General features: G+C 42.9%; 2 protein-coding genes across 4 annotated transcripts in view; one reads left to right on the plus strand and one right to left on the minus strand.

Annotated features, from left to right (window-relative positions):
* Nucleotides 1–8: 8 nt before the first annotated feature.
* Nucleotides 9–20,824, minus strand: mrps10 (mitochondrial ribosomal protein S10). The gene is made up of 7 exons (XM_061900509.1): nt 20,615–20,824; nt 19,478–19,530; nt 13,959–14,031; nt 13,737–13,876; nt 397–505; nt 241–330; nt 9–168 (listed from the first exon to the last, which is right to left on the minus strand). Exons 1-7 carry the CDS (start codon nt 20,765–20,767, stop codon nt 79–81), a joined length of 708 nt encoding a protein of 235 aa, XP_061756493.1. The 5' UTR covers nt 20,768–20,824; the 3' UTR covers nt 9–78.
* The window catches only part of tulp4a (TUB like protein 4a), a 31,611-nt gene continuing 25,415 nt past the window's right edge, over nt 20,758–26,953 (plus strand). The window contains exons 1-2 of one of the 3 annotated variants that reach the window (XM_061900506.1): nt 20,758–20,978; nt 24,416–25,179. In XM_061900506.1, coding sequence (XP_061756490.1) covers nt 24,928–25,179 — 252 coding nt within the window. In that variant the 5' untranslated portion in view covers nt 20,758–20,978; nt 24,416–24,927. The remainder of the gene's footprint in view (nt 20,979–24,415; nt 25,180–26,953) is intronic. The other 2 variants (XM_061900507.1, XM_061900508.1) reach the window with 2 other exon arrangements.

Here is a 26,953-nt window from a genome sequence, read left to right on the forward strand (position 1 = left end):
ACTTGGACTGCACTGTCAATATTTGCATTTATTATTATTAAAAACACACACTGACACAATAAGCGACGAGTAGGCATGCTATTGGCTGGGCTCCTGCCGGGCTTCCTCAGCGGGCTCATCGTTCCACATGGGCTCTTTGATATGGTCTGGAACTATCTCCATTGCAATCTTGTTAACAAGAAACCACATGTATGAGACAAAAGAACACCTCAATGTGCAGTGTTAATGTTACTGACTCACTTTTGTCACCTGCATGGCTATGCCTTCTGGAATGTTTCTTTGGATGTATTCCAGATACACCTGTGCTGTGGAGCCTGTTAGATGAGACAGCTACCAACAAAGAACTTTGAGGAATTTACCCATACATGATAATACCGTGGGCTGCTGTAATCTCACCTCAATGCACCTGTAGTGTGTCCTCATCTCATACTGAACCCTGTGCTTTTTGTAGATGTGAACAGACTTCAGTAATGTTAGCCTCTCTATGTCCTTGGGGGGTTCAAAGCTGCAGCAGAGGGAACACACACATGTATCTACATTACTGTGCTTGTTTAAAACGCAAGTTTTTCGGTTAAAAGGAAAAAAATCCTTACAAAGTGAGAGTATAGTACTTGTTGTTGATTGACTGCTCCGTCAGGGTTTTTTTTTTGCACTCAAATTTTCCACTGAAAGAACTGCTGTGTAGTGTATTCTATTTTGGCTTTTGTTCTGTCACTACCAATTTATCAATCCTTTTGCACATGCGGAAGGGTACCACCAAACTGGCTGAAATGCATTGCCAGAAACGTTTCAGGGTTATTTCTCTACTGGTGACACTGGCATGTACTTTTTTTTTCCAGGTGTGGCACCCACAAAACAGCCACTCAACCCCAATAACAGCTCTAGCAGATATGGAGTCAATCTTCTTGCAAGACAATTTCTGACAATAATCTATATTACAGTACATCTGACAAATTCCAACAGTTGGCGCAAAATACAAATACAGTTTACGGTGATGTACTGCACTCCGGGGTGGCATGGTTCAGTTGGTAGAGCGACACTGCCAACAACTTGAGGGTTTCAGGTTCGATTCCCCCTTTCGCCATACGAGCCACTGCCGTTGTGTCCTTGGGCAAGACACCGTACCCACCTGCTCCCAGTGCCTCCAACACTAGTTTAGATGTAGCTTCAAGATGTAAATCAGTGGTTCTCAAATGAGGGTACGCGTACCCCTGGGGGTACTTGAAGGTATGCCAAGGGGTACGTGAGATTTTTTTAGAAGTATTCTAAAAATAGCAACAATTCAAAAATCCTTTATAAATATATTTATTGAATAATACTTCAACAAAATATGAATGTAAGTTCATAAAATGTGAAAAGAAATGCAACAATGCAATATTCAGTGTTGACAGCTTGATGTTTTTGTGGACATGTTCCATAAATATTGATGTTAAAGATTTATTTTTTTGTGAAGAAATGTTTAGAATAAAGTTCATGAATCCAGAGGGATCTCTATTACAATCCCCAAAGAGCCACTTTAAGTTGATTACTTCTATGTGTAGAAATCTTTATTTATAATTGAATCACTTGTTTATTTTTCAACAAGTTTTTAGTTATTTTTATATCTTTTTTTCCAAATAGTTCTAGTAAGACCACTACAAATGAGCAATATTTTACACAATTTAATAAATCAGAAACTGATGACATGGTGCTGTATTTTACTACTTTATCTCTTTTTTTCAACCAAAAATGCTTTGGGGGTACTTGAAGTAAAAAAATGTTCACAGGGGGGTACATCACTGAAAAAAGGTTGAGAACCACTGATGTAGATAACGGCTTTCACTATGTAAAGCACTTGGAGTCTCTAGAGAGCACTATATTTAATTCACTTTACGGCAAAAAGAACTGGACTGTGTATCCCGTTTTTTTGACACTATTAGGTGTGTTCTAAATAAACAAAATATGATTATGGGCCATAAACATACATTAAAAATGTAGAGCGTCTGTCACTTGTTCTTATAAAATTAATTATTTGGAGCAGGCACATGAAACTGAACAGTTAGGGTTAACCTTAAATTATCAATAACATTTTTATAGCAGAGTGGTTAGTGCATCTGCCTCACAATACGAAGGTCCTGAGTAGTCCTGAGTTCAATCCCCGGCTCAGGATCTTTCTGTTCGGACTTTGCATGTTCTCCCTGTGACTGCGTGGGTTCCCTCCGGGTACTCCGGCTTCTTCCCACCTCCAAAGACATGCACCTGGGGATAGGTTGATTGGCAAATACTAAATTGGCCCTAGTGTGTGACAGTTGTCTGTATCTGTGTTGGCCCTGCGATGAGGTGGCGACTTGTCCAGGGTGTACCCCGCCTACCGCCCGAATGCAACTGAGATAGGTTCCAGCGACCTCAAAAGGGACAGGCGGTAGAAAATGGATGGTTGGATTGTGATATAAATGAGATTGTGTCTAAAATAGGCAGGACTGTTTCTGTTAATAGAAAAGGTGCCTATTTTATGACATATTTTTCAATTAAGCAAGTTTTACATTCATCTCGATTATTGCTCCGACGTGATTTGGTCATGCGCTTCAAAGAAAGATATTCAAAAGCTACAACTTATGCAAAATAAGCCTGCATGATTGGCATTGAAGTGCCCACTTTAGACAAGTATTGACAGTATGCACCACAATCTGTCATTGTTTAATGTCGATAAGCGCTCACTAAAAAAACCTGCTGGTATTTTTTCTTATTATTCATATTACAACAAGGCCAACAATCTTACACTTTAAAATAAAATATGTTTGTAACAGACACTCCACTAGATGAACTATTATATATGATGGATTGTAGTACCTATTATGTATAGCATATTATAGGAATATCTGTTATTGATAGGGGTGTAACAGTACGTGTATTAGTATTGAACCGTTTCGGTACAGTACGGGGGTCATGAACGAGTTTGTAAGCTAAAGTCTTAAGCTGCTTTGCTTCTTCTGCCTCTGTCTCAGCACCCAGCATTGACCCGCCCACACAACCATCTGATTGGTTACTTACAAAGCCAATCAGCAGTGCGTATTCAGAGCGATGTAACAGCCAATCAGCAGTGCGTTTTCAGAGCGCATGTATTTAATGCTTCCGCGTCGGGCAGATAATGGGTTTTAGCAGGTGAGCATAAGGCAGCGTACTCTCCCCAAATTATAAAAAACACCTCCCAGTCACAACTACTACTAACATCAAGATGTGCCCGTTGACCTTCTAGAAACTTAAACTGCAGCTCGGAGTTCTGGCTTGAGGTGAAAGCTAATTAGCTTTTAGCGTAATGTTAGCTCATTTTCCTGTGTGTCTGTGTTAGGGGCAAAAAAGCCCTGTCTTGTTTGTTATTTCTCTTGAACTCCATGGTGTTCAGGGATGAATAGTCTCTCCTATTGCTATTGTACTATTTTTTCAGCAATAGTTACATTAATCATTAGTAATGTAGCAGCCTAGTTTTGAATGGTAGGCTCCCTGCTATCACATGTTGATAAAAATATAACATTTACATAATAAAAATCAACTACAGGCTTCCCAAAGGCTGTACTAAATTAAGCATGATGAGTTGACTTGAAACTGTTTAATGTTGCACTTTTTATATGTAGAAGAAAAGTTTTGTCCATCCATCCATCCATCTTCTTCCGCTTATCCGAGGTCGGGTCGCGGGGGTAACAGCCTAAGCAGGGAAACCCAGACTTCCCTTTCCCCAGCCACTTCGTCTAGCTCTTCCCAGGGGATCCCGAGGCGTTCCCAGGCCAGCCGGGAGACATAGTCTTCCCAACGTGTCCTGGGTCTTCCCCGTGGCCTCCTACCGGTTGGACGTGCCCTAAACACCTCCCTAGGGAGGCGTTTGGGTGGCATCCTGACCAGATGCCCGAACCACCTCATCTGGCTTTCCCTCGATGTGGAGGAGCAGCGGCTTTACTTTGAGCTCCTCCCGGATGGCAGAGCTTCTCACCCTATCTCTAAGGGAGAGCCCCGCCACCCGGCGGAGGAAACTCATTTCGGCCGCTTGTACCCGTGATCTTATCCTTTTGGTCATGACCCAAAGCTCATGACCATAGGTGAGGATGGGAACGTAGATCGACCAGTAAATTGAGAGCTTTGCCTTCCGGCTCAGCTCCTTCTTCACCACAACGGATCGGTACAACGTCCGCATTACTGAAGACGCCGCACCGATCCGCCTGTCGATCTCACGGTCCACTCTTCCCTCACTCGTGAACAAGACTCCTAGGTACTTGAACTCCTCCACTTGGGGCAGGGTCTCCTCCCCAAACCGGAGATGGCACTCCACCCTTTTCCGGGCGAGAACCATGGACTCGGACTTGGAGGTGCTGATTCTCATTCCGGCCACTTCACACTCGGCTGCAAACCGATCCAGTGAGAGCTGAAGATCCCGGTCAGATGAAGCCATCAGGACCACATCATCTGCAAACAGCAGAGACCCAATCCTGCGGTCACCAAACCGGAACCCCTCAACGCCTTGACTGCGCCTAGAAATTCTGTCCATAAAAGTTATGAACAGAATCGGTGAAAAAGGACAGCCTTGACGGAGTCCAACCCTCACTGGAAATGTGTTCGACATACTGCCGGCAATGCGGACCAAGCTCTGGCACTGATCGTACAGGGAGCGGACCGCCACAATAAGACAGTCCGATACCCCATACTCTCTGAGCACTCCCCACAGGACTTCCTGAGGGACACGGTCGAATGCCTTCTCCAAGTCCACAAAGCACATGTAGACTGGTTGGGCAAACTCCCATGCACCCTCAAGAACCCTGCCGAGAGTATAGAGCTGGTCCACAGTTCCACGACCAGGACGAAAACCACACTGTTCCTCCTGAATCCGAGGTTCGACTATCCGGCGTAGCCTCCTCTCCAGTACACCTGAATAAACCTTACCGGGAAGGTTGAGGAGTGTGATCCCACGATAGTTGGAACACACCCTCCGGTCCCCCTTCTTAAAGAGAGGAACCACCACCCCGGTCTGCCAATCCAGAGGTACCGCCCCCGATGTCCACGCGATGCTGCAGAGTCTTGTCAACCAAGACAGCCCCACAGCATCCAGAGCCTTAAGGAACTCCGGGCGGATCTCGTCCACCCCCGGGGCCTTGCCACCGAGGAGCTTTTTAACTACCTCAGCGACCTCAGCCCCAGAAATAGGAGAGTCCACCACAGATTCCCCAGGCACTGCTTCCTCATAGGAAGACGTGTTGGTGGGATTGAGGAGGTCTTCGAAGTATTCCTTCCACCTATCCACAACATCCGCAGTTGAGGTCAGCAGAACACCATCAGCACCATACACGGTGTTGATAGTGCACTGCTTCCCCTTCCTGAGGCGGCGGACTGTGGTCCAGAATCGCTTCGAAGCCGTCCGGAAGTAGTTTTCCATGGCTTCCCCGAACTCCTCCCATGTCCGAGTTTTTGCCTCAGCGACCGCTGAAGCCGCACACCGCTTGGCCTGTCGGTACCTGTCCACTGCCTCCGGAGTCCTATGAGCCAAAAGGACCCGATAGGACTCCTTCTTCAGCTTGACGGCATCCCTCACCGCTGGTGTCCACCAACGGGTTTTATGAATGCCGCCCCGAAAGGCACCAACTACCTTGCGGCCACAGCTCCGATCAGCCGCCTCGACAATAGAGGTGCGGAACATGGTCCACTCGGACTCAATGTCCAGCAACTCCTTCGTGACACGTTCGAAGTTCTTCCGGAGGTGGGAATTGAAACTTTCTCTGACAGGAGACTCTGCCAGACGTTCCCAGCAGACCCTCACAATGCGTTTGGGCCTGCCAGGTCTGTCCGGCATCCTCCCCCACCATCGCAGCCAACTCACCACCAGGTGGTGATCGGTAGAAAGCTCCGCCCCTCTCTTCACCCGAGTGTCCAAAACATAAGGCCGCAAATCCGATGACACAACTACAAAGTCGATCATGGAACTGCGGCCCAGGGTGTCCTGGTGCCAAGCGCACATATGGACACCCTTATGTTTGAACATGGTGTTTGTAATGGACAAATTGTGACGAGCACCAAAGTCCAATAACAAAACACCACTCGGGTTCAGGTCCGGGCAGCCATTCTTCCCAATCACGCCTCTCCAGGTTTCACTGTCGTTGCCAACATGAGCGTTGAAGTCCCCCAGTAGGACAAGGGAATCACCCGGGGGAGCACTTTCCAGTACTCCCTCGAGTGTACCCAAAAAGGGTGGGTACTCTGAACTGCTGTTTGGTGCGTAAGCACAAACAACAGTCAGGACCCGTGCCCCCACCCGAAGGCGGAGGGAGGCTACCCTTTTGTCCACTGGGTTGAACTCCAACGTGCAGGCTTTGAGCCGGGGGGCAACCAGAATTGCCACCCCAGCCCTTCGCCTCTCACTGTCGACAACGCCAGAGTGGAAGAGGGTCCAGTCCCTCTCGAGAGAAGTGGTTCCAGAGCCCTTGCTGTGCGTCGAAGTGAGTCCGACTATATCTAGCCGGAACTTCTCCACTTCGCACACTAGCTCAGGCTCTTTCCCCCCTAGTGAGGTGACGTTCCACGTCCCAAGAGCTAGCTTCTGTAGCCGAGGATCGGACCGCCAAGTGCCCTGCCTTCGTCTGCCGCCCAGCTCACATTGCACCCGACCTCTATGGCCCCTGCTATGGGTAGTGAGCCCATTGGAGGGGTGACCCACGTTGCCTCTTCGGGCTCTGGCCGGCCGGGCCCCATGGGAACAGGCCCGGCCACCAGGCGCTCGCCATCGTGCCCCACCTCCGGGCCTGGCTCCAGAGGGGGGCCCCGGTGACCCGCGTCCAGGCGAGGGAAATCTGGGTCCATGTTTTGTCTTCTTCATAGAGGTCTTCGAGCTTTGTCATTTTACATAATCAAAAGCAACAACTTGAGGCAGTTTAATGTGGATTAACGTGGGCAGAATTATTATAGTGTTCCCAATGTTAAAAGGATAAAGCCATTATTTACAAATTTGGTAAATAACCCAAAAAATTGTATTTTGTTGTTTTCTTACTGTACCGAAAATGAACCGAACCGTGACCTCTAAACCGAGGTATGTACCAAACCAAATTTTTTGTGTACCGTTACACCCCTAGTTATTGAGTGTCTTTTCTACATACAGTATGTATTATCGAGATATTATTTTTATAGGAAGATTAGTGGCTATTGTGTAGAAAGTTAGCATCTAATGGGGATCTATTAAAAAAAATAAACTGTCACATTTCCTCTTTAATAAAGTACAACTGTAATATTCATAAACCTATTTAAGTTGATTAGGTCCTCATTCAAATCCACTCTTTGCTGACAACAGAATAATTAAGAAATATAACACAATGCGCCTTTAAAAGTATTTGCACAACAAATGAATGACCTGGATTGAGTAGAATTAGAATCACGGCGGAATAACAAAAGATGGTAGGACTGAAATAATGTCCAAAACAGATGAACGCGTTGGTTCTTGTGTTGGCAGGCAAACGCTTTAAATATGCTTGTGTAAAAAAAACATTGTAACTAAAATTACTTAAATTTAGTGAAGGACCATGAACGTCTGGAATCTGGCTGCTCACCATCAAACAAAAGAATGCCCGCCACCCTTACATATGCGCGCAGATATATTGCCAGCCAATATGTGCGCACACAGCGAGTCAGAAAAGATTGCCCGGCAGCCGAATGTGTGAGGCGATTTAGATTGCCTGGCAATATGTGCGCACTGCAGGGGAATGGGGATGACCGTGTCGCCTCTGCAGCTTACGTGATGCGAAGGCATACACCAGGCTTTAGTTTGCCTGCCACTACAATATAAAGCTTATTCAATAAAACATTGACTATTTAGAGTATGTGAACCATTCCTACATTGTTGACTTCCCTGACCTTCTAAAACAGGGGTCTCAGACACGCGGCCCGCGAGACGTTATTTTGCGCCCCCCACCTTAATATGAAAGTTAAAAGTTAACGCGGCCTGCGAGTTTTATATGAATGTCGCTTGACAGCGTTATTTGGGTCCAAAATGGCTCTTTCAACGTTCTGGGAGGCCTACCCCTGTGTTAGTGGAAAAGCTGCAAATGAGTGAAAGCCACAGAGACGTTGCCATGGAGACGAAGGTTTTCTTACGTGCCTGGCTGCAGTCACACCGCGACACCTGTCCGTCAGTAATAACAGTCCCTGATAACCTGGACCAATTCAAACCGTTATTTGCTTTCTTTATTGTTTAATTTCCATTGCCTCCCACGATGAACACTACATATATTTCTCTATGACGCCGGATAACACTCCGGGAGCCGTCACTTTTTTGCGCTCGCTATCCCGGTACTTTCCCGGCTATTATCCGCTGTGTTGCTATAGGAAGGAAAAGCTGAACGACACACATTGCGGACATAACGTTATTCTCCGTGCGTGGGCTGATTACAAATATATTCCACAACCCTAAACATGTCTGTTTCAAAGCCTGCAGTGAAGAGAAAGGTTAGTGATGTGCAAAGACAATTCCAGGAAAAGTGGGGAATGCAATATTTCTTTGTTGAACACAGGGGCACCCCGACATGGCTTTTTTGCACAGAGAAAGTTGCACAAGGGATTAGTGTGGTGTCGTTCGCGAACGATTCGTTTGAACAACTGAATCTTTTGAGTGAACGTACTGAACCGAATCACTTCATGAACTGATTAGTTCCTTTCTCAGTTCAGTTGAGCTCCGCCGCGACTGGCGCATTCTGTGACTCACTGAACCCTCGACGCAGCCAGCTACTCATCATGTGGGTTGGGGGAGGGACTGAGCGAACGACTCGTTCACCGCGGATTAACGACATGAATCACTCAGCGAACGACAACGCCCTCGTGATATTTTCTTTGTTATATTTTTAAACGTAGGCTACAGAACATTTAGTTTTTATGTTGGCATTTCTGGCTCTTAATTTATTTGTTTTATTTTGAAGGTATTTATTTTCTTTTTGTTTGCATATTTAAGTTTACATTTTCTTTGCTACAGAACATTTAGTTTTCATGTTGGCCTTTGTTAAGGGTTTCTTAATTTAATATTTGTTTTTGCACTAACCAAACGAGGCCTATTTATTTAACTGTTGATTGCAAGCATTTTAGTAGGCTATTACTATTTTTTTTTATTTCCCACTTATTTATTTCTTATTTTCATTTCAGTGCAATAAAACATATTTAACAACCAAGACATTTAGTCACATTTTGTTTATTGGACAGGCCGGAAACGCAGTGTTTTTAAAAGTAACAGAACCTCTACAACAGCTGCAATGTCTGTTTGCGAACGTCAAGGGGAGTCTGTCAGGGCAGAGGGCGATTCACGTCCGTCACCCTCTGGCCCACAGAACTGTAGCTGAGTGACTCAGGTTTACTTCACGAACCTACAAGAACTGACTGGTTGTCGCTGAGGACGTGATTCAGGTTCGTGCTGCACTCACTCACTCACTCATTCATTCATTCAGAATCAGGACTCGCGAACCTACTGACACAGAGAACTGACTGTCACGGAGGAGGACGTCACATTGAGGCTCTCGTTCAGTCACTGTGCGCGTCGTTCTTTGGGTGCTGAGGGCTTGTGTCGTTCGCGAACTGACACACACCGAGATCTGCCGCTGGGGAAGCTGTTACTGACTGACTCATGATTTGCCGACCTGCACACACAACTGCTGCTGCAGAAGTGATTCGGTGAACAATTTTTTTGAACAAATCAATTTAAGGAACTGATTCTAGTGATTCAGTACAGTCAAAAGAACTGCCGATTCCATCACTACAAGGGATACAATTTGAAACATCATTATACAACTAGACATGCTAAGGAGTATGCAACATTTTTTTTTACAGAAATCTTTTCTTAAGGCCCGGCCGCACCCAGACTCTGCATCCAGTGGACTCCAGGTAAATTGAGCTTGAGACCCCTGTTCTAAAAGGTTTTGTAATCCATCAGAAATATCTTGCCCTCCATCCATTTTCTATCAATATCCCTCAAGCAAACAAAAATGCATCATATATGTCCAAATGTGGAGAGTTTTGCATATATTACCCGTCAGGTCTACTAAATGGTTTAAATGGGTGTATTTTTGATTGTGTGGTACTATTTTATATTTTCACATGGTTTAAATGGGTGTATTTTTAATTGTGTGGTACTATTTTATATTTTCACATATTATAGTAAATTGTTAGTTTCCTTTTTACTAGAGATGTCCGATCGGCCGATAAATGCTTTAAAATTTAATATTGGAAATGATCAGTATCAGTTTCAAAAAGATAAATGTATAACTTTTTAAAACGCCGCTGTACGGAAGCAGTACACGGACGTAGGGAGAAGTACAGTGAAGTGAATTATATTTATATAGCGCTTTTCTCTAGTGACTCAAAGCGCTTTACATAGTGAAACCCAATATCTAAGTTACATTTAAACCAGTGTGGGTGGCACTGGGAGCAGGTGGGTAAAGTGTCTTGCCCAAGGACACAACGGCAGTGACTAGGATGGCGGAAGCGGGAACCGAACCTGCAACCCTCAAGTTGCTGGCACGGCCACTCTACCAACCGAGCTATGCCGCCCGCATAGCAGTTGCTCTCCCAGTCATACTTGCCAACCCTCCCGATTTTCCCGGGAGACTCCCAAATTTCAGAGCCCCTCACGGGGCAACCATTCTCCCAATTTCCACCCAGACAACAATAAAAAGGGGCGTGCCTGAAAGGCACTGCCTTTGCGTGCCGGCCCAATCACATAATATCTGCGGCTATTCACACACACAAGTGAATGCAAGGCATACTTGGTCAACAGCCATACAGGTCACACTGAGGGTGGCCGTATAAACAACTTTAACACTGTTACAAATATGCGCCACACTGTGAACCCACACCAAACAAGAATGACAAACACAACAGAACAAATACCCAGAACCCCTTGCAGCACTAAATCTTCCGGGATGCTACAATATACACCCCCCGCTACCCTCACCCCCCCACCTCAACCTCCTCATGCTCTCTCAAGGAGAGCATGTCCCAAATTCCAAGCTGCTGTTTTGAGGCATGTTAAAAAAAAAATTGCACTTTGTGACTTCAATAATAAATATGGCTGTGCCATGTTGGAATTTCTTTCAAAAACTTGAGTTAAAATATTTTGGAAAACCTTGTTGTATTGTTTATTGCATCCAGCGGGGCATCATAACAAAATTAGCCATAATGTGTTAATTTGACGACTGTATATATCGGCATCGGTTGATACCGGAACTGGTAATTAAATGACAAATGGGTTGTACTTGTATAGCGCTTTTCTACCTTCAAGATACTCAAAGCGCTTTGACAATACTTCCACATTTACCCTTTCACACACACATTCACACACTGATGGAGGGAGCTGCCATGCAAGGCGCCAACCAGCACCCATCAGGAGCAAGGGTGAAGTGTCTTGCTCAGGACACAACGGACGTGACGAGGTTGGTTCTAGGTGGGATTTGAACCAGTGACCCTCGGGTTGCGCACGGCCACTCTCCCACCGCGCCACGAGTTGGACTTTATCGGAATATTGGATATCGGCAAAAAAGCCATTATCGGACATTTTAATTTTCCTGAGGGAACTCTCCTGAATGAATCAATAAAGTACTATCCATCTATTTATCTATCTATCCTTTTTACTCATTGTTTTCGCCCTCTTTTTGTGTCCTTTTGAGCATTATCCTTTTTCATCCTTATAAAAAAGTTCCCCAGTGGATCATTAAAGTTTGTCTCAGTCTATTATACATGTTTATAATGTTCACATAGTTCAGTGGGCAAATTGTGTTTTTGTATCCCATATTTTAATGTTCTATGTTGGTTTTTTTAACAATTGGACCATGCGTTTGAATTGGTTGTCCAATTACAAATCCTGTTTCCATATGAGTTGGGAAATTGTGTTAGATGTACATACAGTATAAAGGGAATACAATGATTTGCAAATCGTTTTCAAGCCATATTCAGTTGAATGCACAACAAAGATAAGATATTTGATCAAACTCATAAACTTTATTTTTTTTTGCAAATAATAACTTAGAATTTCATGGCTGCAACATGTGCCGAAGTAGTTGGGAAAGGGCATGTTCACCACTGTGTTATATCACCTTTTCTTTTAACAACACTCAAACGTTTGGGAACTGAGGAAACTAATTTTTGAAGCTTTGAAAGTGGAATTATTTCCCATTTTTGATTTATGTAGAGCTTTAGTCGTTCAACAGGTCAGCTGTCGTAATCTACGCTTCATAATGCGCCACACATTTTCAATGGGAGACAGGTCTGGACTGCAGGCGGGCCAGTAAAGTACCCGCACTCTTTTTACTACGAAACCACGGTGTTGTAACACGTGGCTTTGCATTGTCTTGCTGAAATAAGCAGGGACGTCCATGATAATGTTGCTTGGATGACAACATATGTTGCTCCAAAACCTGTAAGGACCATTCAGCATTAATGGTGCCTTCAGAGATGTGTAAGTTACCCATGCCTTGGGCACTAATACACCCCCATACCATCACAGATGCTAGCTTTTGAACTTCGCGCCTATAACAATCCGGATGGTTATTTTCCTCTTTGTTCCAGAGGACACCACGTCCACAGTTTCCAAATATAATTTGAAATGTGGACTCGTCAGACCACAGAACACCTTTCCACTTTGCATCAGTCCATCTTAGATGAGCACGGGACCAGCGAAGCCAGCGGTGTTCCTTGGTGTTGTTGATAAATGGGTTTTGCTTTGCATAGCAGAGTTTTAACTTGCACTTACAGATGTAGCAACCAACTGTAGCTACTGACAGTGGTTTTATGAAGTGTTCCTGAGCCCATGTGGTGATATCCTTTACACACTGATGTCGGTTTTTGATGCAGTACCGCCTGAGGGATCAAAAGTCCGTAATATCATCGCTTACGTGCAGTGATTTCTCCAGATTATCTGAACTTTTTGATGATTTTACAGACCGTAGATGGCAAAATCCCTAAATTCCTTGCAATAGCTCTTTTGAGAAATGTTGTTCTAAAACTGTTCGACAATTTGCTTACAAAGTGGTGACACTCGCCCCATCCTTGTTTGTGAATAACTTAGCATTTCATGGAAGCTGCTTTTATACTCAACCATGGCACTCACCTGTTCCCAATTAGCCTGCACACCTGTGGGATGTTCCAAATAAGTGTTTGATGACAATTTCTCAACTTTATCAGTATTTATTGCCACCTTTCCCAGCTTCTTTGTCACGTGTTGCTGGCATCAAATTCTAAAGTTAATGATTATTTGCAAAAAAAAAAAGTTGATCAGTTTTAACATCAAATATGTTGTCTTTGTAGCATATTCAACTGAATATGGGTTTAAAATTATTTGCAAATCATTGTATTCCGTTTATATTTACATTTAACACAATTTCCCAACTCATATGGAAACGGGGTTTGTAGTACCTATATACTGAGTCTGTGAAACACTCACTTATGTGAGGCATTGCCAATCAGGTGGCATCCTAAACTCCCGGTTCATTTTTTAAAAGTAAATTTGCGGACCCCTGAATTAAGCATAAATTTTGCGTAACATTAGAAGGAGCCCGAGTGGTTCACGTACCACAGTTTAAAAAAACTCTGCTTCAAATTGTTCTGCCTCTTAATGCAGTGGCACCTGATTAAAACTGGTTTAAGTTCTTTACTTTTTTTTTTAATTATTTTAATGTGCAGCTAACTGTTCATCCAAACAGCCCTGAGTAAAACTCTACACAAATATACCAAAAAGTCCTTCAACAAAGACTCACACGTTGCTGATGGAGATGCCCAGCTCTTTTGCCGCTAGGGTGGCAAAGTACTCATAGCTATCCAAGACAGCCCAATCGTGACCTTTAACCAACACGGTCACCTTCTGAAAAAGTGTGTCTGGCTGTTCTGTGGTCGTGATCTGTAAAGAACATTCTTGTGATTATTGAAATAATTACATGCCCTGACATTGCAAACGTGAGGATGCAAATAATACAACTGACTGGTGACGGTGTTGATGAAAATGCTGCTGCTGCTGTGTGGAAGGATGGTCCTCGGGTCAAAGAGAGTGGAAACCTGCAAAGATGGATGACAAAAGGATAAAAAAAAATGCTTGTAATAAGAAGAATACATTGTATAGAAAATTTATAACACAAAGAACTACAAAGGCAGAAAATAAGTATAAAAACAAGCTAACATACTACGAACATGTAGAAAATTATATTAGTCAATTATTAGACAGGAACTAAAATAATAAAATAAAAACATTGGGCATCCTCAATAGCATTATTAAAAACGTCACTAAGAGGGATTACCCCCAAAACTTTTCAGAAGGAAACCAAAATTAATGCCAACATGAAGGAAGGAAGTTGAAAGCTTCAATAATTAGGTGATGCGAAGGTATACACCCAGACCCAGTTTCAATTGAAGACTATAATGGTACCATAGATAGAAATCCCAACGCAATGTTCCTCAATAATGTGACACAGGAGGAAATAGTTAAAATCGTGGAAAATGCAAATCTAAGACTTCAACTGATTGTAATGGAATTGATATGGAAACAATAAAAAAGGTTATAAAAGAGATCTCAGGGTCATTCACGTATATTAGCAACCTATCATTTCAAACAGGCAAATTCCCAAACAAAATGAAAATACCTAATGATGCACCAATTAATAAGACTGGACACAAACCCCAATTTACAAATCATAGATCTGTTTCTTTACTTCCACAATTTTCTAAAATCCTTGAAAAACTGTTCAATAACAGGTTAGAGAGTTTCACAAACAAAAAAAGAATACTCGCTGAGAACCAATATGGATAAACAGCTAATGTTTCAACTTTGATGGCTTTATTTGAAATTACAGAATAAATTACCAATGCAATAGATAGTAAAAAATGTGCGGCAGCACTGTTGATGGATCTAGCTAAAGCATTTGACATAGGGCTGGGCGATATATCAATATGCACGATATATCGCGGGTTTGTCTCTGTGCAATATAGAAAATGACTATATCGTAATATTCAAGTATACGTTCTCACGCAGTAGCTTTAAGCTGCGGGCATTACACTACAGGCTCTTCTCACTCTTTCATGTCTCTCCTCACAGACAAGCAGGCGCACATTCTTACACACGTCACATACTGTCACGTCATACGTCACATACGTATGCCCTCGCCCAGCAGAGAGGTAGCAGACTGGGTAACGTTAGATGTGATGCTAACGTAGCTGTACGAGTGGAAGTACGAGAGAAAGAAGGTGCAAATCTGGTAACAAGGAAGACTTAATTGCCAATAAAAACAGCACGGGGTCTATCGTCTGGCGGTGGTTCGGCTTCAAGTGGGAATATGTCGAACAGACAACCGTAATTTGTCAAGTGTGGGGCAAAAGCGTTGCTATAAAAAGTAGCATTACTGCTAATATGTAGCATCATTTGAAAAGTCACTCGCTAGAGAATGAAGAGAATTTCATAACGTCCTTAGTAACCTACCACATAGTGAAGAACGAATACTATTTCATTTCCTATTATACAGCTCATTTTTATTTGACACTTAAAAATGTCTTTGGCAATCTTGCACTTTCTGTTTTGGAAATGACATGAATATTTGTGCCACTGCTTAATAACTGTTTAATAAATACAGCTTTGGTCAATTGACTTAGTTGTGATTTCCTTCTCAGCATTAAAGTTTAAAAGTAGTATATATGAATGCAGTATGAAGAAGAATGTTTTAATGTAGACACAGACTTGTCCAGGGTGTACGCCGCCTTCCGCCTGATTGTAGCTCAGATAGGCACCAGCGTCCCCCGCAACCCCAAAGGGAATAAGCGGTAGAAAATGGATGGATGGATGGACATAGAATCATCATACTGCTGTGATTATATGCATCAAGTGTTCATTCAAGGCCAAGGCAAAATATCGTAATATATATCGTATATCGCGATATGGCCTAAAAATGTCAAGATATTAAAAAAAGGCCATTTCGCCCAGCCCTGACAAAATCACAATATTTTAATTAAAAAAAAAACAGAACGGTATGGCATCAGAGGGTTGGTCTTAAACTGGGTTAGAAATTATTCAACGAACAGGAAACAATACATGAAGCTCGGCGAACACACGTCTACAACACTAAATATATCCTGTGGTGTATCTCAGGGATCAATACTAGGACCAAAATTATTCAATCTCTATATAAATGATATTCTGTAAAGTTACAAATATTTAAAGTTAGTATTATTTGCGGATGATACAACAGTGTTTTGTTTAGGAGAGAACACACAGATACTAATACAAATAACAGAAGTAAATAAATTAAAAAGATGGTTTGACAAAAACAGACTATCTTTGAATCTCAGTAAAACTAAAATAAAGCTTTTTGGTAACAGTAATAGAGAAAGGCAAACACAAATACAAAGACGGGAAAAACACTGAAAGAGTAAATGAAACCAAATATCTACGTATAATGATTGATGATGAATTGAACTGGAAATCTCATGTAAAAAATATACAACATAAAATAGCAAGAAACACGTCAGTAATGAATAAAGCAAAACATGTTTTAGACCAAAAATCACTTCATATTCTCTAGTGCTCACTACCATATCTGAGTTATTGTGTAGAAATATGGGGAAATAACTACAAAAGTACACTTCATTCATTAACAGCGTTACAAAAAAGATCAGTTAGAATACATAATGTTGGATGTAGAGAACATACGAATCCTTTATTTAATGAAATTCCACGACATACTGAATTTGCAAACAGCTAAAATCGTACACAAAGCAAACTATAACCTGCTATCCAAGAATATACAACAATTATTTTCAAAAAAAGAGGAGAAATATAATCTTACAGTAAAATGTAATTTAAAACATTTGTACGCATGTACAACACTTAAGACATTCAGTATATCAGTAGGTGGAATTCAATTATGGAATGGATTAAGCAAAGACATCAAACAATGTATTAATATGATCCACTTCAAGGAATTCTTCAAAATTTAAAGTGTTTACAAAGTACAAAGTAGAACAACTATGACAAACATTCTGAATTTATTTCATTCATCAATTTATTTTCAAGTTAATCTTAATCATCTAACCATATGAAATACAACTTACTTCACCAATTATTATTTATTATTGTTATTACTTATGGAGTATATTGTGAACGAATTGAGAACAGAAAGTGAACAAAAGTATTAGCAACTGCTACGTAAAGGAAAAGGAGTAGGATTAAATAAGCTCTGCTTCTTCCTACTCCTTTTTGAAAATGTTGAATGGAGAAACTGGAAATTGTGATGTATCATGTTGTATGCACGCATGTTTGAAATAAACTCAAATTCAACTCAAGATTGTAGTCTTAAAACTACAGAATCAATGTTGATTGATTGAAACTTTTATTAGTAGATTACACAGTACAGTGCATATTCCGTACAATTGACCACTAAATGGTAACACCCGAATACGTTTTTCAACTTGTTAATCAATTCATGGTATAAATATATACTATCAGCATATCACACAAGTTAATCATTATATTATATACATTGAATTATTTACAATCCGGGGGTGGGATGTGGAGGGGTTAGGTTGACAGCATATTTCAGCCATCAACAAGTTTATCATCTGAGAAAAGGACATTGAAACAGTGTAGGTCTGACTTGGTAGGATATGTACAGCAAGTAATGAACATAGTGAGCTCAGAAAGCATAACAAGTATATACATTTGATTATTTACAATCTGGGGAGGTGGGAAGTGGTGGGGGAGGGGATTAGGCGAGGTTTGTAGTTGCCTTGAGGTGTTCTTTTAGTGCACTTTTGAAGGAGGATAGAGATGCACTTTCTTTTACACCTGTTGGGAGTGCATTCCATATGGATGTGGCATAGAAGGAGAATGAGTTAAGACCTTTGTAAGATCGGAATCTTGTTTAACGTGGTTTGTGGAGCTCCACCTGGTGTTGTGGTTATGGCGGTCGTTTACCGTATTTTCCGCACTATAAGGCGCACCGGATTATAAGGCACACCTTCAATGAATGGCCTATCTTAACATTTTGTTCATATATAAGGCGCACCGCATTATAAGGCGCATAGAATAGATGCTACAGTAGAGGCTGGGGTTACGTTATGCATCCTTTAGATGGAGCTACGCTAAAGGAATTTCAACAAAACAGTCAGATAGGTCAGTCAAACTTTATTAATAGATTACAAACCAGCATTCTGACAACTCTGTTCACTCCCAAAATAAATAAACAGCTGTTTTATTATTTTCCCCGATTCAATAAACACGTAAAAAAAAGTCTGATACTGTTACGGTAGATCAAACGTTAGTGCAATCACAATATAGTAACACTCGAAATAGTGCAAAGCAATAATATATCAATAACTCAACGTTGCTCAAACGATGTCACACAACACAACACACAAAATAAACATGTAAAGCTCACTTTGTTAAATTATTCCTCATCCACGAATCCCTCAAATTCTTCTTTTTCAGTGTTCGAATCAAACAGTTGAGCGAATACAGCATCCAACATGCCGTATTCAAACATCCGTCTCGTCGAAGTCGTCATTAAAAGAGTCAGTGTCGCTGCTGTTAATGTTAAATTCTCTCGCTGTTGCTCTATTCCCGTGTTCTACTGTGTGACTGATCACCTTGAGTCTGCACGCCTCCCGCAGTCATATATCCCAGCACGCATCGCGTGCTTCTTCTTCTACAAGGGAAAATAAGGTAGACCGTAGTTGTGAGACCTCTTGTGGCATGTTTAATTTGGACACTGAAGAAGAAGAATTCGAGGGATTTGTGGATGAGGAATAACTTAATAAAGTGAGCATTACATGTTTATTTTGTGTGTTGTGTTGTGTGACATTAACGTTTGAGCAACATTGAGTTATTGATATATTGTTATTGCTTTGCACTATTTTGAGACGTTGTTAATGGAGTCAGTGTCGCTGCTGTTGTCTAGCAGTTCAGGGACAATTCCTGCTTTCCTAAAATCATGTCTCTCAATAGTAGCCATTTTGGGGTCTTTACATTGACACACAAATGAAAATGAAACGGCACGGCCTGGCGCAGTCATATATCCCAGCATGCACCGCGCGCGGGGGAAAATGAAAATTAAATCGCCGGCTGCTTACCGTAGTTGTGAGACCTGTTGTCTCAGCAAAATTATTCTTATATATTGGTCCATATATAAGGCGCACCAGATTATAAGGCACACTGTCAGCTTTTGAGAAAATTTTAGGTTTTTAGGTGCGCCTTATAGTGCGGAAAATACGGTACGTTATGGAAGTAGTTTAACATGTACTTCGGTATCAGGGAGGTGTAGCGAATTTGATAGTCTACGCTCAGTGCAAGTTGATGTACTCTGTCCTCCACCCTGAGCCAGCCCTCTTTGGAGAAGTGGGTAGGAGTGAGGTGTGATCTGGGGTGGAGGTCTACAAGTAACCTGACAAGCTTGTTCGGGGATGTTTGGAGTCTTGATTTGATAACCTATGATTGTTAAAAGACAAAAAAACAGCTACGTACCGCTTTGCAAGGCAATTTGTAGATGCTGCACAGGAGCTCAAAACGCCTTGTCCCTACAAAACAAACACATGGCGCATGTAAATAGCAATGACAATGAGGCGGTGGCGGACACCATTGCGTCTACTGTTATCCATCCATCCATTTTCTACTGCTTGTCCATTTCGGGGTTGCATCCATCCATCCATCAATTGTCAAACGCTTGTCCCTTTAAGGGTTGCGGAGGGTGCTGGACCCTATCTCAGCTGCATACGACCGGAAGGTGGTGTACACCCTGGACAAGTTGCTACCTCATCACAGGGCCAACACAGATAGACAGACAACATTCACACTCACATTCAAACAAAAAAAAATGTGTGTGACATAAAACGAACATTACCGGATATGATTTATCCAACCGTTTTCTAACGCTTGTCCTGTTCGGGGTCACAGGGGGTGCTGGAGCCTATCTCAGCTGCATTTGGGTGGAAGGCGGCGTACACCCTGGACAAGTCGCCACCTCATCACAGGGCCAACACAGATACACAGACAACATTCACACTCACATTCACACATTAGAGCAGTGGTTCTTAATGGTGTCCGCCTTTCGGGGTCGCTGGAGCCTATCTCAGCTACATACAGGCGGAAGGCAGCGTACACCCCGGACAAGTCACCACCTCATCGCAGGGTCAACACAGATAGACAGACAACATTCACACACTAGGACCAATCAACCTGTGATACAAAAAAATGTCCATCCATCCATTTTCTACCGCTTATCCCTTTCGGAGTTGCTGGGGGGAGCTGGAGCCTATTTTAGCTGCATTCGGGCGGAAGGCGGTTTACACTCTGGACAAGTTGCCATCTCATCACAGGTAGACAAACAACATTCACACTCACATTCAAACAAAAAAAAATGTGTGTGTGTGACATAAAACGAACTTTACTGAAAATGATCCATCCAACCATTTTCTACCACTTGTCCCTTTTGGGGGGTGCTGGAGTGTATCTCAGCTACATACGGGCGGAAGGCGGCGTACACCCCGGACAAGTCCCCGCCTAATCACAGGGTCAACACAGATAGACAGACAACATTCGCACACAAGGGGCAATCAACCTGTGATACTAAAAAAAAGGTGTGTGACATAAAACGAACATTACCGAATACGACATTCCACTCAATATCCTTGCCAGGGAGCCGAATTCTCTCCGGAGCGCCATGCAGGTGGCCATGTTTAAAACAGGGTCGGTCGTGAACGTGAAACCGGAAGTGAGTTGTGAACTGACCTCCCCCTTCCGTCTGGGAGGCCACATTACATATGCGCTGACGCTTTCCTGTGTTGATTTAAGCGGTAAGGAGCGCAGAGGACATGATGGCGCGGCCACGACAAATAGGCGTCCGGGAGGAGAACTCGCAGGTGGAATAATTATTAGAACGACAGTGACGTCACATGACCACCACGTGACCCAGCTGTCGGGGCCCTGCAGTGGAGCTGAGTGACTGCCCAGCAGCCTTCAAGCCGAGGTAAGCTGCTGGTGTCTCCATCGTTTTATCCCTTCTATATCTGAGCCACTAACCCAGCACATTTATTCGTCCTCAAGTATCGACACTGTTCTGGTTATAAATACACGATCAAAGACAGTATTCGGCTGTCATGCTAGCTGTAGCCGGGTTAGCGACGAGTGCCAGCGGGGAAGGACTGGAGCCTCTGTAGTCGCCGCCCGGATTGCTTTTGGGTCAGCTAACGTTAGCGGGTTTGTTAGCCGCCTTCATTTGTGTTTTTTTTTGTTTTTTTGGTTGCAACTACTTTGTGTGCAGCATCACTATCAGTGTCACTGCTGCACAAAGAATAGAAAGTCAGACGGGGAGAGGTTTTTATTGTCCAGGCGTTTATTTGGTAGCTCCTTTCTTCCCTGGCTTGTCATACCTATTAGTGTTTATTCATGCTACGTTTTTAAGGTAACCTTATTATTGTGTATCATTTTATTACCTGTCATTGTTCCATCTTAATTCGATATTTACATTTTGTCTAGATCAGTGGTTCTAAACCTTGTTGGAGGTACCGAGCCCCACCAGTTTTATATGCGCATTCACGGAACCCTTCTTTAGTGAAAAATAAAATGTTTTTTTTGTTTAAATTCAAGACAAAGTTATATGTTTTTGGTAACACTTTAGTATGGGGAACATATTCTAAGTAACAAAGACTCAATTTAGAGTTTTTTGGACACTAGGTGGAACATATTCTAAGTAACAAAGACTTAATTTAGAGTTATTTGGTTAAGGTTACTGCGATGAGGTGGCGACTTGTCCAGGGTGTACCCTGCCTCCCGCCCGATCGCAGCTGAGATAGGCGCCAGCGACCCCAAAAAGGGAATAAGCGGTAGGAAATGGATGGATGGATGGATGGTTAAGGTTAGAGGGTTAGGGTTATAATAAGGCCATGCCGAAAAAGGCATTAATAAGTACTTAAAGGCCTACTGAAACCCACTACTACCCACCACGCAGTCAGATAGTTTATATATCAATGATAAAATATTAACATTGCAACACATGCCAATACGGCCTTTTTAGTTTACTAAATTACAATTTTAAATTTCCCGGGAGTTTTGTCTTGAAAACGTTGTGTAATGACGTGTACGCAAGACGTCAGGGGTTTTAAGGAAATATGAGCGCTGCGCACACACACAGCTAAAAGTCGTCTGCTTTAACCGCATAATTACACAGTATTTTGGAGATCTATGTTGCGGAATCTTTTGCAATTTGTTCAATTAATATTGGAGAAGTCACAGTAGAAAGATGGAGTTGGGAAGCTTTAGCCTTTAGCCACACAAACACACAGGGATTCCTTGTTTAAAATTCCTGGAGGTGAGACTTTACTATGGATCAGAGCGCGGTCAAGCAAACATGAACCACGACGGAATATCAACACAGCAGTATTCGGTGAGAAAATTGTGGTAAAAAGTCGCTCGCTTCTTACCTGAGAAAAGCTGAGCTTGTGCCGTCCATAAAGCTGCCGTCGACTCCCCTGAGACATTGGCGTCAAGACACCCGTGGACGTACACCCCCGACTATCAGGTACTATTTAGCTCACTAAAACACTAGCAACACAATAGAAAGATAAGGGATTTCCCAGAATTATCCTAGTAAATGTCTCTAAAAACATCGGAATCTGTCCCAATGCAATCGCGTTTTTTTTTTTTTTTTTACTTATTTTTTTTTTTATCATTTTTTTTTTCTAGTCCATCGCTATCAATATCCTCAAACACGAATCTTTCATCCTCGCTCAAATTAATGGGGAAATTGTCGTTGTCTCGGTCCGAATAGCACTTTTTGTTGGAGGCTCCCATTAAGAACAATGTGAGGATGTGAGGAGTCCCCACACGTGTGCCGTCATCGGCTGCGACTTCCGGTAGAGGCAGGGCTTTTCTCTTAACACCGAAAGTTGCGAACTTTATCGTGGATGTTCTCTACTAAATCTTTTCAGAAAAAATGTGGCAATATCGCGAAATGATCAAGTATGACGTATAGAATGGACCTGCTATCCCCGTTTAAATAAGAAAAGCTAATTTCAGTAGGCCTTTAATAATGACTAGTTAAGAGCCAATATGTTACTAATTTGCATGTGCATTAGCAAATAATTAATGTTGAATCAGTCTGATTTGCAGGTGTGTGACTTCTGCTGTTGCCGTATCCGCAATACGCCAAAAGGGAGAAGTTTTTATTTACTCGATGAGTCGGGTGTGTCTTGACCTCCGCCGAACCCCGGAGGGTTCGATCGAACCCAGGTTAAGAACCACTGGTCTAGATACATATGGTCATCCATCATCATTATTACTAGGGCTGCGAATCTTTGGGTGTCCCTCGATTCGATTCAATATCGATTCTTGGGGTCACGATTCGATAATATATCGATTTTTTTTTTTTTGATTCAACGCGATTCTCGATCCAAAAACGATATTTTTCCGATTCAAAACGATTCGGTATTCATTCAATACATAGGATTTCAGCAGGATCTACCCCAGTCTGCTGACATTCGAGTAGAGTAGTAGATTGTTTTAAAAAAGCTTTTATAATTGTAAAGGACAATGTTTTATCAACTGATTGCAATAATGAAAATTAGTTTTAACTATTAAACGAACCAAAAATATGACTTATTTTATCTTTGTGAAAATATTGGACACGGTATGTTGTCAAGCTTATGAGATGTGATGCAAGTGTAAGCCACTGTGACACTATTGTTTTTATTTTTTTATTTTTATAAATGTCTAATGATAATGTCAATGAGGGATTTTTAATCACTGCTATGCTGAAATTATAACTAATATTGATACTATTGTTGATAATATTCATTTTTGTTTCACTACTTTTGGTTTGTTCTGTGTCGTGTTTGTGTCTCCTCAATTGCTCTGTTTATTGCAGTTCTGAGTGTTGCTGGGTCAGGTTTGGTTTTGGAATTATATTGCATTGTTATGGTATTGCTGTGTATTGTTTTGTTGGATTGATGAAACAAATTTAAAAAAAAATAGATTTTTTTAAAAATGAGAATCGATTTTGAATCGCACAACGTGAGAATCGCTATTCGTATTCGAATCAATTTTTTCCCACACTCCCAATTATTACTATTATTATTATTATTATTATTATTATTATTATTATTATTAATGCATACTCATTGGGCGCCTTGTTTACCTCCAGCTGTTTCATGTCTTACCCACACGGGGTCGCTCTAATTAAACAGCTCTAAAATGATACATGAGCGTGTTAAATAATTCAGCTGTTCGTTAAATATCCTTCCGCTGAGCTGAATAGTCCTCCAACTATAAGTGGCTTAATATTTAAATGCAAGGAGCAGGGGGAGAGTTCTGCTGTGTTTATTTCAGTGTTTGTTTATGAGATGTGCTAAGTTAAAAGCCATGTTGTGATGTAATAAAAAAACCAAAAACGTTTTTCCCTCACCCCAGTGGGATGCCAGAGGTTTGCCGGCTTAATGGCGTTTCAAGGAGAGGCGGTTCTCTTACAGGATTACAGCTGATGGAGAGGAGTCCCTGCTCCTCCTCTTGCACTCACAGCCAGGATTGGATCATGACGAGGACGGAGCACGCCGACATCAACACGCTTAACTGTACAGAAAAGGCTCTTTCATGGACTGAAAGCCGCGAGACATGCTGAGTGGATGCTTTGGCAATTTATGTGACACGGCTGTTTTGTTCCTGGATGTGACTTTCTGAAAGGAGGCAACTGACCGTATCGGTCCATTCCATCAAAAGTGACTCGTGCCTTTGCAATGCTGATTTCTCCACTTTTATGACATTATTTGTATCCTTAATTGAGTTTTCACTGATGTCCAAGGAAGAGCCGGTACTATGCACTATGGTCCTCTCACATCCATCATCGAACCTGTAACCTCAGCACAGGAGTGGCACCTTTAGCAGGGGAGGGACCTCAGAAGCTTCACAACGCCTACGTCGCAGGGATGTTCGCCTCAGTGGAGCATGGCCCGGTTCTCTGCAGCGACTCCAACATCCTGTGCCTGTCGTGGAAAGGCCGCGTGCCGAAGAGTGAGAAAGAGCAACCCGTGTGCCGAAAGCGTTACTACGAGGAAGGCTGGCTCGCCACTGGAAATGGCCGAGGAGTTGTGGGGGTCACATTTACATCCAGCCACTGCAAGCGGGACCGGCCCACTCCGCAGAGGGTCAACTTCAACCTCAGGGGGCACAATAGTGAGGTAGGATGGAACATATTTACTATCATATATATATACTTCCTTTGATTACATATTCAAACACTCCACAGAGAGCACCAGGTTTTTACTAGTAGTTTAATTTGGTGACAATGCACTCAGTGTTCGAATGGGGAATATTGTTTATAAGAGCACTTTATTTTATTTAACCTTGATTTAACCAGGAAAGTCTCATTGAGATTAAACCACCTTTTTTAAGGCAGTCCTGGCCAAGAGGCAGCAAAAGATAAAGTTACATAAAAATAAATGTCATACAAATTAAGAAACTATTTAAAAAAAACGTCATCTCAAGTACTTTCAATCTGGATTTAAAAGCGTTCAATGAAATAAGTTCAGTTAATTTCCAGTCTTTTTGCAACATTTAAAAGGAGCAGAGTAAACAAAAGCCCCTTTTCCCGGTTCTGCGCGGGGAAATGGAACATCCATCCATCATCTTCCGCTTATCCGAGGTCGGGTCGCGGGGGCAACAGCCTAAGCAGGGAAACCCAGACTTCCCTCTCCCCAGCCACTTCGTCTAGCTCTTCCCGGGGGATCCCGAGGTGTTCCCAGGCCAGCCGGGAGACATAGTCTTCTCAAAGTGTCCTGGGTCTTTCCCGTGGCCTCCTACCGGTTGGACGTGCCCTAAACCCCTCCTTGGGGAGGCGTTCGGGTGGCATCCTGACCAGATGCCCGAACCACCTCATCTGGCTCCTCTCGATGTGAAGGAGCAGCGGCTTTACTTTGAGTCCCACCCGGATGGCAGAGCTTCTCACCCTATCTCTAAGGGAGAGCCCCGCCACACGGCGGAGGAAACTCATTTCGGCCGCTTGTACCCGTGATCTTATCCTTTCGGTCATGACCCAAAGCTCATGACCATAGGTGAGGATGGGAACGTAGATCGACCGGTAAATTGAGAGCTTTGCCTTCTGGCTCAGCTCCTTCTTAACCACAATGGATCGGTACAACGTCCGCATTACTGAAGACGCCGCACCGATCCGCCTGTCGATCTCACGATCCACTCTTCCCTCACTCATGAACAAGACTCCTAGGTACTTGAACTCCTCCACTTGGGGCAGGGTCTCCTCCCCAGCCCGGAGATGGCACTCCACCCTTTTCCGGGCGAGAACCATGGACTCGGACTTGGAGGTGCTGATTCTCATTCCGGTCGCTTCACACTCTGCTGCGAACCGATCCAGCAAGAGCTGAAGATCCCGGTCAGATGAAGCCATCAGGACCACATCATCTGCAAACAGCAGAGACCTAATCCTGCGGTTACCAAACCGGAACCCCTCAACGCCTTGACTGCGCCTAGAAATTCTGTCCATAAAAGTTATGAACAGAATCGGTGACAAAGGACAGCCTTGGCGGAGTCCAACCCTCACTGGAAATGTGTTCGACTTACTGCCGGCAATGCGGACCAAGCTCTGGCACTGATCGTACAGGGAGCGGACCGCCACAATAAGACAGTCCGATACCCCATACTCTCTGGGCACTCCACACAGGGCTTCCCGAGGGACACGGTCGAATGCCTTCTCCAAGTCCACAAAGCACATGTAGACTGGTTGGGCAAACTCCCATGCACCCTCAAGAACCCTGCCGAGAGTATAGAGCTGGTCCACAGTTCCACGACCAGGACGAAAACCACACTGTTCCTCCTGAATCCGAGGTTCGACTATCCGGCGTAGCCTCCTCTCCAGTACACCTGAATAAACCTTACCGGGAAGGCTGAGGAGTGTGATCCCACGATAGTTGGAACACACCCTCCGGTCCCCCTTCTTAA

The sequence above is a fragment of the Nerophis ophidion genome, linkage group LG05, assembly GCF_033978795.1.
Source record: "Nerophis ophidion isolate RoL-2023_Sa linkage group LG05, RoL_Noph_v1.0, whole genome shotgun sequence".
Lineage (NCBI taxonomy): Eukaryota > Metazoa > Chordata > Actinopteri > Syngnathiformes > Syngnathidae > Nerophis > Nerophis ophidion.